The sequence below is a fragment of the Eutrigla gurnardus genome, assembly GCF_963514095.1.
Source record: "Eutrigla gurnardus genome assembly, chromosome: 4".
Taxonomy (NCBI): domain Eukaryota; kingdom Metazoa; phylum Chordata; class Actinopteri; order Perciformes; family Triglidae; genus Eutrigla; species Eutrigla gurnardus.
Window position 1 is genome coordinate 3,411,041 of NC_139918.1, and position 12,749 is coordinate 3,423,789.

A 12,749-nucleotide genomic window follows, 5' to 3' on the forward strand; every position below is an offset into this window, starting at 1 on the left:
TAGCTGCATTCTACTGCAACAAAGGAGGGAGAAAAAAAAAAAAAAAAAAAAAAAGGGAATCAAGGACAGCGTATACGTCATATTATGATAGCTTTATACAGAGCAGTGACGAGAAAAAAAAAAAAAAAAAAAAAAGGGGGAACCCCCTCGGCAGTCTGAGCAGTTCTTGGAGTTTTTCATATTTGACACTTATTAGTTCAGTCTTACCATTTTCGGTGCGTATTCACCAACCGACTCTTTTAGTCCTCCTTCAGGGAAGCAATGAACTTTTCAGCCTCACTCGGCTCCTGAAAGGTGTGGGTGTCGCTCCCCCGGGAGAGCTTGATTGTAGCGGGATAGAGAAGGAAAGCCTCAAATCCAAGAATGCGGGCCTCATACATAAGTTTATAGCACGGTCTCCGGCGCCTTGTCGTGGCCTCGCTGTAGTCTGCAGTAAACTTCAGCAGAATGCCATCTACCTCAGGACGGTTTTTCCGCGCTGCGTTGAGTAGACGGTCTCTGTCAGTGTAGCGAAGGCACTTGATGATCAGCGGCCGCGGACGTACCTTACCGGGACCAAGCTTGGATAGGAGCCCAAGACGGTGGCATCTCATTAGCTCAGGCGAAGATGGTCCGAGGGCAGGGAACCAGGCAGCAATCCTCTCCTTCAGGTAAGCATGGGCATTCATGCCCTCAGCTCCTTCTCTGAGGTTGAATACGAGCAAGTTGTCCCTGCGTGCCCTGTCCTCCATTCCTTGCCTTGCCTTCATAAGTTTGTAAGTTCTTCAGACATATAGCCGTTGATTTTTCCACGTTAGCGATACGCTCCTGATGATTTACTGATTCGGTGCGAATAGATCTTATCTCTTCGGTGTGTCGAGAAAGAGTGGCGTGCATGCCGTCAATTCGTTTCTCAAGCCTGTTGAAACGGGCTTCCGATTTCTCATCTGCCTCACTGAAGTACTTTGCCATGGTCGCCTCCATTACTTTCGCCAGGGCCGCATTCTCATCACCGAGCTGTTTCTGGAGCTCATCCATCGCGTTTTGCTTAGCGGCAACAGTTTGTCTTGTTTCCCTCATTGAGTTCGGTCCGTGATTTTGTAAGTAAAAGTCCATTCACGGAAAGTGGGGAACTGACCACATAGACATTCATTTTCTTTTTCAAAATTTGTGGAGGGTGGACGCAGAGGTTAACTACGCCGCCGCCATGACACCGGAAAAGTTAAGCTAGCGACACGGATCATTGTTATGGACTATTGTTATTATTATGATTATTATTATGATTATTATTATTTTCTGGTAATGTGATAAATGTGGGAGAGGGGAAAGGTCGCGAGAGTTGACGTGTGCGGCAGGTGGAGACGACGGCGTTTTGGAGGACGTGGATGGCAGAATTGTCCGGTGGATCGCCTCAGGATATTAAACCGAAGCTGGAATATAATAGACCACTGGAGTACTGCATGCCCGGGATCCGGTTGCCAAACGGGCTGGGTGAGCTTGGGTGAGCTTGACGTATCGCTTCTTTTTTTGGGTTTGAGACTTACGGCGGCTCACCACGTTTCCACCTGGCAAGGTAGTTTTGTTTTGTTACTTTCCTTTTGGGACTAATTCCTTCCTGGACACTTTACGTTTGGATTTTTGGACATTTGAACTGTGGGGATTTTCGGGATTATTGTGGGTTCATTGGCGAGTGTGTGATTGTAACGCAGTGTGTTTTTTTTCCCTTTGTTTGGCGTATGCGTCAGGGTCGGACCTAATTTAATTTAATCTCTGTCAATACATTATAAGGAATCCAACCTTCTGTGGGTTTTTGTTTCTTTATAATTTGCCCCGTCATTATCAGAGGTGTAAGAGAGAGATTTATTGTTTAATTTGGGGAATTTTAAATTAGTTACGGCCAGCCGGTGGTGACCATTAGCTGCGGTTATCAGGTCCGCCCGTCCCCTTAAAATTTGCTATGTACTTTTTCCTTTGAGTATCATAGTTGAGGGAGATTGTTACAGCGTGACATCACATTATGCCAAAAATGAATTGTGAGTCCACTCCATTGCATCGCTTGCGTGATTTTTTTTTTAGAAAAGTTCAACTGGATGGATCCATCAGCCAATCAGATCGTGTTATGCAAATATATGCAAATAATATACTAATATTATACTCTGACACTGGCCAATAAAACCTCCATATTGGTACGACCAGGGAAAGCACACATAAACAAAACGTAAGCCAATGTAAACAAAACATGGGGAAAAGTTAATCATTGCGGTTGGGAACAGGCCGATTCTTTTCGATCAGTTCCTGTGTCTATATACAGGGGCTGAATTACTAAAACACGTAGCAGAGCTCTTCTGGCTAGAACCGGATCCATTTTGCACTATAATAATAAAGAAGCCGTAAGTAGCCTGAATAAGCCGGCTAGCAGGAAGTGATGTCAATGGCTACTGGCTGCGTCTGCAAAGGCATCTCCCCAACGAACCAGACCCCACGAACCCCACGAACCTTCACTCGTCCGGCACCGGTCCATCAACGTACGTACAGTCCGAACGAGCCCTAAGAGTGGAATACATCTCAAAAAGGTCCCTGTTGGGACATGAACCAGTGACATTATGATTCATGCACTTTGACCTCCAAGTGTCCCAGTGGACACAGTTCATGGGGACATTGCACACTCTAAACCAACAGCTGCAAGACTAATATGTCACACTAACAGATGCCATTTGAGTTGCCCAGTGCCTGACTTTTTCTGATGTCATGACTCAGTTGTGGGGTTTTTATTTCATGCCATACACAACAATCTAATATTAGGTAAATGAGCAGCTGTTTATGTATTATATTATGCACTAACATTGTGATAGAATGGACCGCTTTGAAACGTGATAAAAATGCAAACATAGGAATTTCTAATACAAAAAACTTCTATTCTAAAAAAATATTGCCAAATCAAAACAAACCTCTCTTGTGTTTGGTCCCCCAAGTTAAAAATGATGAGATCAGATCTCTGCATAAACATTTCATGACTGAGGCCCAATTTATTTGATGAAGAGCATTTCTTTCAACCGCATTAAAATGTTAATGCATTCACAGCTCCATACTCACTGCCATAGCCATATAAAGCCTGTCAAAACCTTTTATCATGACATAAACTTTCTCTAACATTATCCAAGACATTTGAGTTGCCTACCCTTAACCATAGCAAAGGTTTCTTGGTGGATATTGTTGGAATAACTTTTTGGTAAACATGAAGCTGAATATTTGGCATATGAGTATTTTTAGAAACGTATATACTATTTTTATTACTATCAGTTTATACATAGCATTTTCCTGGTGAAAACGATGGGTAAACAAATATCAGCAGGGGTTCCTGATCATTATTGAGCTGTTCAAACTAACCAACCTTCAGTCCACCTGCTCTTTCACCAGAAACAATGGAGCAGGTGGAGGCTGTCATTTGAAGGGCAGCCCACACCCGTGACACTCATCCCCTAAAAGTTCTGGCTCCACTGCTAAAAACAGTTCACAGAACTCACCACCTGCATCATCAAACAGTGCCTGGGAAGGCCCCGAAACATTTAATGGACTCAACCAACACAGTAAAAACCACTGAGCTTTTCTCGGGTTTCTGCACCGTTAGCCTGTGAACGGTCATCAGCCACCTCTGTCTGAACCTTCAAAATCAGCCTCTACCTGACGTGGGGTCGACGGAGAAGTAGGGTTGTCCCTCCAGGATGCTGTAAACTATTTTGGCGCTGTTCCCGTATGTCGGATCATCTGCATCTGAGGCCGTCACTTGCAAAACTGATGTTCCTGCACAGAGAAAGAAACAAATGAATAAGTAATCAGATGAGCATCGACCACTACGAAATAATACAGAAAGGGAGTGTCCTTAAAGTGTACCTTTAAAGGTCCCATATTATACTGTTTTTCCTCAATTCCACACAGCTGTCAGAGGTCCAACAATACTGTATTCGATATGCATTGCCCCAAACCCATCCGTGCTCCTGAATTTCAGCTGTCTAAAAGTTGCTCAAATGAGCTCTCCTGAGAACAGGCTGTTTCTGTGCCTGCACCTTAAATGCTAATGAGCTCCTCTGTCATCGCCTACTTGGAGAGCCACGGAGATGATGCCTCTTACGTTAGCATGTACCGATGTTTAAGGTGGATGTATCGCAATGGCTCGCCTATGTGGCTCAGGTGAAGTTGCTGGGTCCAGTATGGCTGGGACAGATCCTTTTACGAGGGTCAGTGTCGAGGCAAAGCCAGCTTTGTACTGACCCTCGTTACTGAAGCAGTCCAATGTGAAGTGGTTAGCTAACTATCATCACGCAGAGGAGTTTGGCCTATGCAAATGACTCCCTTCATTACGTAATGACGGGAGCTGAATCTGAACAGCCCATAGGAGTACCGTTGTACCAGTGGGTGGGCTGCAGAGACCATGGAGGAGTCGCTTGTTTTCCTCATCCTGGGAGTTCAGGGAGGACCAGTTGTGAACCACTTCACATCGCGCTGCTTCAGTAACGAGGGTCAGTACAAAGCTGGCTTTGCCTCGACACTGACCCTAGTAAAAGGATCTGTCCCAACTATACGGGACCCAGCAACTTCACCTGAACCACATAGGTGAGCCATAGTGATACATCCACGTAAACATTGCCGCATGCTGCCGCGTAGTGCAAGCCTTCCTCTCCATCTCTCTCCCAGTAGGCTGACAGATGGAGCTCATTAGCATTTAAAGGTACAGACACAGAAGCAGCATGTTTTCAGTCGAGCTCATTTGAGGAACTTTTAGACAGCTGAAATTCATTACCGAAGATGGGTTTGGGGCAATGCATATCGAGAACCACTGCATGAAAAGTCGGATTTTCGTCCCTGTTTCAAGGAGTTGTGAGAATGAGATCTTCGCACCATTCCTTATGGAGGGTTCAGTAGCCATCTCTCAGGCAGAAGAGCTTGTTCCATTCCATATTCTAAGGCACAGGAGCAGCTCAGTGTTTGCCATTGGGGGGAGTTTTGCCCCTTTTACTGACAGTAGTGCTCTGGTGTGGAATGACCAGGTTGAAAGCCCCATTGCATTATTTCCCCCTGTCATTTTGTTGATTTCCTGTTTTGTACTTCTTGGTCCTGGTGTTAACCTCTCGTTTCTGAGGCCTGTAATACGAAGCGAGTTCAACATACCCAGGGTATCCTCCAGTTATCCAGCTTAAGTAACCCTAACAAAGACAATCAGAATTAAAACTGCGAGCAGTGGGACTTCCGGTTTGGGTGAGCATGTGAAGGCAGCGCTGTCTCAGTCTCCCGCAGCGATAACTTGAAAACGTATATTTTCGTCAAAAACCCCACCCGACTAAGACTGAAAGAGCTTGCACCCAAGCCCTAAACTATTTAGACGAATGCCGAGGAAGAAAAAAGATCCTATAATGACGGAAACAGAAGCAGGGGCGACCGCCTCTCCGACAGATGATAGCACGGCGCTAACTAGCATAGCTAAGATGCTGGAAGAGCACAGAGCTAGCATTGCCGCCGACTTCAAAAGTACATTCGCGACCCTGGAGTCAAGGCTCGACAGAATACAGACAACGATTACAGAGCACGGTCAGCGAATGGACTCACTGGAAATGCACGCTGAAATGCAGGCCCAACGAATCCAAGCCCTGGAGGGGGGGTGTGTAGCATTAGCAAATAGCAACACCAAGCTAATAGCTAAGACTATCGATCTCGAAAGCCGCAGCCGCAGAAACAACATCAGGATAATTGGCCTCCCAGAGTCAATTGAAGGACCCAGGCCCGCGAACTTCTTTGCCGACCTCCTGGCTGAAGTACTCGGCGACCAGATCCTTCAGTCTCCTCCAGAACTGGACCGGGCCCACAGAGCGCTCACCGCTAAACCACAACCTGGCTCTCGGCCCAGACCGGTAATAATTCGCCTCCATCGCTACCAGATCAAGGAGTCGATCATCCGAGAAGCTCGTAAGCAGCGAGGGAAGCTCCAGTACCGAGGGTCACCAATCCAGATCTTTGAGGACTACACGCCTGAAGTCGCCGAGGAACGAGCTAAGTACCGGGCGGTGATGGCCGACCTCTACAACCTGGCACTCCGGCCGACGCTTCTCTTCCCGGCCCGCTTACAGATTACTCTGGAGACCGGCGCGAAGAAGAGATTTTCATCACCCGAGGAAGCCACCACCTTTGCGGCCGAATACCAACAGCCCCCGAGACCTGATTAGCTTAGCTTAATGGCTGTTTCTCCCGTGGCTAATGTGAGTAATGTTAATTTAATTTCCTCACAAGAGGAGCTGATTTCGCTTTAAGTCTTTCAATGAAGACGGGAGCCTGGAAAGCCCCAGCACTTATTGTTTTTTCAAGGACGACATTTTGAGTCAACTATTTTGTTAAGTTTAAAGGGACTTGAGGACCAATCAGACGGGCTAGGGCCCAGGCCTGATGTTTACCATTTAGCCCAGCTGCTGGGCTATCCTAGCCTTGGTGCTACCTCATTTCATATCATTATATCTCATATTTTAAGTTAGAAAAAGGTTGGAAATATGTTACATAACTAAAAACTGTTATTATAAGGAAAAGGAGACCAACATCACTGTTCACGTAATGTTCAACTTTAAGTGACCAATGCCCTGCACTTTATTTCTACTTCAGAAATGATCTTTTTTCATTTTGTTTTTGTTTTCATTACTTTATTAGGATACTTCTGAATCACTCTGGGCACTCAAATAATACTGTATAAGTGTCATGAAAATGTGTTTGCGGTTCACGTTCATTAATATGGGGGTTCTAACTGATCATTTAAGCTGCAAAAGCTGAGACAAGTAAAGGAGAAAAGGAGAGAAGATGCAGAAAGGGAAGTATGACAGTTGGGGTTTAGTTTTGATGATTGGGGTAAGGGAAAAGGGATGGGGGGAAACGCCTTTACTTGATTTCGTTTGTTTTGAGTTTTGTGTTTTGTGTGCATTTATTTTACACTGTGCTGTTTGTGTACAGAGGATTCCACCCACTGGTTGCTGCTTGCTCCTCGAGACCGAACTGACAATATTACTGCTGGACAGCGAATCATGGCTAATATAACCAAGGGGGGCGCCACTGGTGGTCAGGCTGTGAGGATAATTTCATTAAACACTGGCAGGCTAAACGCTGCAATTAAACGTACAAAAGTTTTGACACACGTTAAAAATCTGAATGCTGACATAATGTTTCTCCAGGAAACGCATTTATGCAACTCTGACCGTAGGAAACTAAATAGGCCTTGGATTGACCAAACTTTTCACTCTCATTTCAATGTAAAAACAAGGGGCACAGCCATATTAATCCGGAAAAATGTTCACTTCACCTCAGATAAAATAATTACAGATACAAACGGTCGCTACGTCATTGTCACAGATACGCTATATGAAAAACAGGTAATCCTAGTATCAGTCTATGCTCCTAACTGGGACGACCATAAATTTGTGAGCTCACTGTTTACTCTCATTCCAAATTTAGATTCCCACCTTTTAATAATGGGAGGAGACATGAACTGCGTAATCGATCCGACATTGGACAGGTCCACCTCGCGATCAACTACATCTGTGAAAATGTACCAGGCTTTTTCTACCTTTATGAATCAATACGGACTCGTTGATCCTTGGCGTTTTTCACATCCCTCCGTGGAACAGTACTCCTTTTTCTCTCATGCACATCGTTCATTCTCGCGCATAGACTACTTTTTGGTAGATAAAAATCTCATCCCGGAGATTGTCTCCACCCAGTATTTACCCATAACAGTATCTGACCATGCTATAGTAATCTTAGACCTTCATTTTAGCATGAAGCCAAAGGGAGTCAGATATTGGAGACTAAATCCTCTCTTATTGGCAGAGGCCAACTTTTGTGAGCTTATTTCTGAATTGATTACTTTTTTCTGTGAAACCAATAAAAATAATGAAACTTCTCCGTCCATCTTATGGGACACTCTAAAAGCCTACATAAGGGGTAAAATTATCTCGTTCACGTCTCATGCAAATAAATCACGCAGATCACGGCAAAAAGAGCTAGAAGAAGCCATCGCTGATGTGGATAATTCCCTCTCAGCCACAAATACACCTGATTTGTATAAAGAAAGAATAAGACTCCAAACAGAGCTCGATCTCCTTCTCACTTCTGAAGCTGAACAACTTCTCCTTCGCTCCCGGGGGCTAATATATGAGCATGGTGACAAAGCTGGTCGTCTCCTGGCACAGCAACTAAAGGCAAAAACAGCATCAAATCAAATTACTCAGATAACCGATGATTCGGGCTCAATAACTTCGGACCCAGACAAAATAAATAGCACTTTTAGATCTTTTTTCTCCCAGCTTTATACCTCCGAATCCCTCTCAGATGAAAGCCACCTGAATAACTTTTTTGAAAAGATGGACTTACCTAAAGTTTCACCCGAGAATAATTTTAAATTAGATGCCGCTCTTACGCTCTCAGAAATTAAAGAAGCAATACAATCAATGAACAGTGGTAAATCACCAGGCCCAGACGGTTACCCGGTCGAATTTTATAAAAAATTCTCAGATCAATTAGCTCCACTATTACTAGAAATGTTTAATCACTCATTCGAACAAGGTACCCTGCCACCCACACTTATGCAGGCTTCCATCTCCCTAATTTTTAAAAAGGGTAAGGACCCACTGAGCTGCGCATCTTATCGACCAATATCACTCCTTCCGGTAGATGTTAAAATACTCGCAAAAATCCTAGCTCGGCGACTAGAATCCGTTATGCCTTTGATCATCTCAGAAGACCAGACGGGATTTATAAGGGGAAGACACTCATACTCCAACATAAGAAGGCTTCTAGGTGTCATCCTCTCTCCATCTTCCTCTAACGTCCCAGAGGCCATAATATCTCTCGACGCCGAGAAGGCCTTCGACAGGGTGGAGTGGGCCTATCTCCTTTTCTCCCTGAGACAGTTTGGTTTTGACAATAATTTTATTTCGTGGGTCAGATTACTCTACTCCTCTCCTGGGGCCTCAGTCTGCACAAATAACCAACGCTCTGCTCCGTTCCCACTTTTTCGGGGAACAAGACAGGGGTGCCCGCTATCCCCATTATTATTTGCGCTAGCGATTGAACCACTCTCAGTAGCTCTAAAAATGGTGGAGGGATTCGGAGGGATTGACAGATGGGGTATAAAACATCAAGTGTCGTTATATGCAGATGATCTGCTCCTCTATGTTAGCGATCCCTTATTAAATATCCCACGCATTCTGACAGTATTAAACTCCTTTGGTCAAATCTCTGGATATAAGCTCAACATATCCAAAAGCGTATATTTCCCAATCAACCAACTGGCCGTAGACATACAACCAACGACTATACCCTTTAAAATAGCCAATACAGGATTTAAATATCTTGGCATTGCAATTACACGATCCTTGCGAACAATACGAGAACAACATTTTACTGTATTAACAACGACGGTCAAGTCCGATCTACAAAGATGGAACTACTTGCCGCTGTCCCTAGCTGGTAGGATTCAAATTATAAAAATGAATGTATTACCGAGATATCTGTATGTTTTTCAATGTTTGCCCATTTTTCTTCCCAAGTCATTTTTCACGGCTATTAACGACATTATCTCAACTTTCATCTGGGCTGGCAAACGACCAAGAGCTAGTCGCTCACTTCTCTATAGGGATAGATCAGCTGGGGGCTTGGGTTTGCCCAATCTAATGGGCTACTATTGGGCATCCAACATGCATAAAATTTTATCCTGGTGTACGTCCCCTCAAACCAGTTGGTGCCAAAGTGAAGCGGCTTCTTGCTCCTCGTCGCTACGAGCTTTAACATGCAGTACCTTGCACTTATCCCCGTCAAGTCTCTCCTCCAATCCAGTTGTTGTTGGAACACTAAAGATTTGGACACAAATAAGACGCCACTTCGGTTGGCTCACCCCCCCGCTAGCAACTCCGATTTGCAATAACCATTTGTTCGCTCCAGCAAAGACCGACCCACGTTTTTATGCTCTAGAAAATAAGGGCCTTCGTAGTCTGGGTGACTTATACATTAATGATATTTTTGCGAGTTTTGACCAATTAATTTCTAACTTTAATCTTAATAAATCTGATTTTTTCCGGTACTTTCAGCTGCGACACTTTGAGAAAACGCACACGACTTCATTTCCACAGATACCGATTCCCAACGGAATGGACTTGGCTCTTAAAGCCAAGACCCTGTCAAAGGGCCATGTCTCCTATTTTTATAATTTACTATCCCCAACCAGTGAATCCATTCTACATAAGATCAAGATGAATTGGGAGTCAGAACTCCAACTGAGCTTCTCTGAGACTTTCTGGGAGGGAGCAATATGGGCCGTTAACTCGTCATCCAGTTGTGCCAGACTCTCATTAATACAGTTTAAAGTCTTTCACAGACTACACTACAGTAAAGAAAACTATCAAAGCTTTACCCGGACAAAGTTGATGATAAATGCAGTAGATGTTCACAGACCCCATGCAATCTTACCCATATGTTTTGGACATGCCCTAAGTTGTCTGAATTCTGGGAACGATTCTTCAAAACAATTTCCGACATATTAAGCATAAATTTAACTCCAACCCCACATATCGCTATTTTTGGTAAACCTCCAGACAACCTTCGCACCACAAGCATCCAAAACAACGTTATTGCTTTTGCCTCTCTTATTGCCCGCAAAATAATTCTGTTGCTATGGAAATCATCTCTGGTTACATGACATCTTAGGTCTTCTGAGATTGGAGAAAATCAAGTTCTCACTTAGAGGTTCTTCTGACAGGTTTTATACTCATTGGAGACCATTACTTAATTATTTAGATGAGCTACCAGCTCGGGAAGTTTCTCTGTAAAAACTCATTGCATGGCCATGCACAAACTTACCCACCGGTGCCAGCGCCCACCCAAAAGACTATTCCCTCTAAGACGCTCCAGAACAACAAATTTGTTTTGATGATTGAGGAGCAAGCATCCACTACAATCAATACTAAGATCTACTGTATAATGATCAGCACTAGCACTTTATTTTTGTATTGTAATTTGGTATTTTCTGTGTAGTTATTTGTGTTTTTTTTTTGTATGTGTGCATTTTCTTTCTTTCCTTGTGGTTTGTGAAATATTTTCTCTGATATACTTAATCATAAGTTACCAAGGGAGGGGGGAAGGGTGGATGGGGTGGGGGGGTTGTTCGTCTAAGTTCATTTGTTATAAAAAAAAAAGAGAGAATACTTTTTTGTATGTATTTCACGACTGTGACTGTCTGGCATTCGATAAATAAAAGTTAAAAAACTGCGAGCAGTGATAACGGGCCCTCGCATGGCACGTAACTCGGTTAGTGCTACGACCGCCTGACAGGTCGGACCGCCTGGCCTGGCCACCGCCACGGCGCGGGTCGTCCCCGGCCACCGCCACGGCTGGCGCCTGTAGTCCCCGGCCACCGCCACGACGCGGGTCGTCCCCGGCCACCGCCACATTGCCGGTCGTCCCTTGCCTGAATCGTCTCTTGCCTGAATCGTCGTGTCGATCATTGTATCAGACAACTGAAGTCGTCGTGCTCAACTGGGGTGCAAAGTTCAATGACACTGGGACTGGTATATAATAGTTATAATAGTGATGATGTTTATGGCGAAGGTTCAACTGACTGCTGTCTGAGGTGCATGTAAAGTTTGGAACAGATTAGACAATGTATAAAGTCATTAGCAGGTGTGGAAAGATTGCTGACGGTTGATCTGGTGGAAAGCAGACTGGAACTGCATTAAACAGAGACAGAAGCTCCTTCCATTCCCTGTCTGTTTACAGTCACAGAGCTGACAACCTTCTCCATGTCTCACTGATAGACCTCTGCCTCCCCCTAGTGGTTGCTGCTTGTGTGTCTGTCCGCTCTGTACGGATTAGTGAGTGAGAGGAATGAGTGAGTTACGCAGTGGGTTTAAAACATTGTTTTTGCCCACTTAATGTTGACTTTAGGCAGTGGGTCCAAGAGGATTTTTGTACATCTCCACATAGTCTATCTAGCAAAAAATATTTCATGCACGTACGCCCAACCTAAAGGGCGGGCTGTTACTCAGAAAAATGGCATAAAATCAGTCACATTTCATGTTGCCATTAGGTGGCGCTCTGATTGTGAGTCAATATTGCAGTGAAGATACGCTCAGGGTGGGAATCTTATCAAACTTGAGAAGTTTGAACCAGTTCAGACAATGGACACTGAAGTTATAACAGTTTAGAGTATTGTGGCAAAGCATGAGATTTGTCTGTGTTCGTGGCGCTCTCCTGGCCACGCCATTTGACCTATGTAAGACCTTTTGATGATTTTTAATCATTGCGGCATCTAAAACAGTCTCACAAAGTTTGGTAGGAATCAGATCAACGGTCTAGGAGGAGTTCGTTAAAATACTGCATACAAAAGGCGAAAAATCGGTCAAAATTTCACATTAAATTCAAAATGGCTGACTTCCTGTACATTTTAGGGTATGGGTGCAAGAGGCTTTTTTGTACATCTCTACATGTTCTACGTACCTACAAAGTTTTATGTGGGTACGTCAAAGCTAAAGGTGATCTTTCTCTTCAGAGGAGCGGTAAAAGTGTAAAAACATGATATTTCCAGGTACCATCAGGTGGCGCTCTGAACTCATGTCAATATTGCAGTGCACACGTGTTCAGGGTGGGACCTCTCATCAAACGTGAGAAGTTTGAACCAGATTGGATGATGGACACTGAATTTATAACAGTTTAGAGTATTGTGGCGAAGCATGAAATTCGTCCGTGTT

General features: G+C 44.2%; 1 protein-coding gene across 1 annotated transcript in view; it reads right to left on the bottom strand.

Annotated features, from left to right (window-relative positions):
- The window catches only part of LOC311012482 (cadherin-18-like), a gene marked incomplete at its 5' end in the record, with an annotated part of 195,881 nt that overhangs the window by 143,588 nt on the left and 39,544 nt on the right, over positions 1-12,749 (bottom strand). The window contains one exon of the mRNA XM_084007943.1: positions 3,661-3,780. Within this exon, the coding sequence (XP_083864069.1) occupies positions 3,661-3,780 (120 nt within the window). The remainder of the gene's footprint in view (positions 1-3,660; positions 3,781-12,749) is intronic.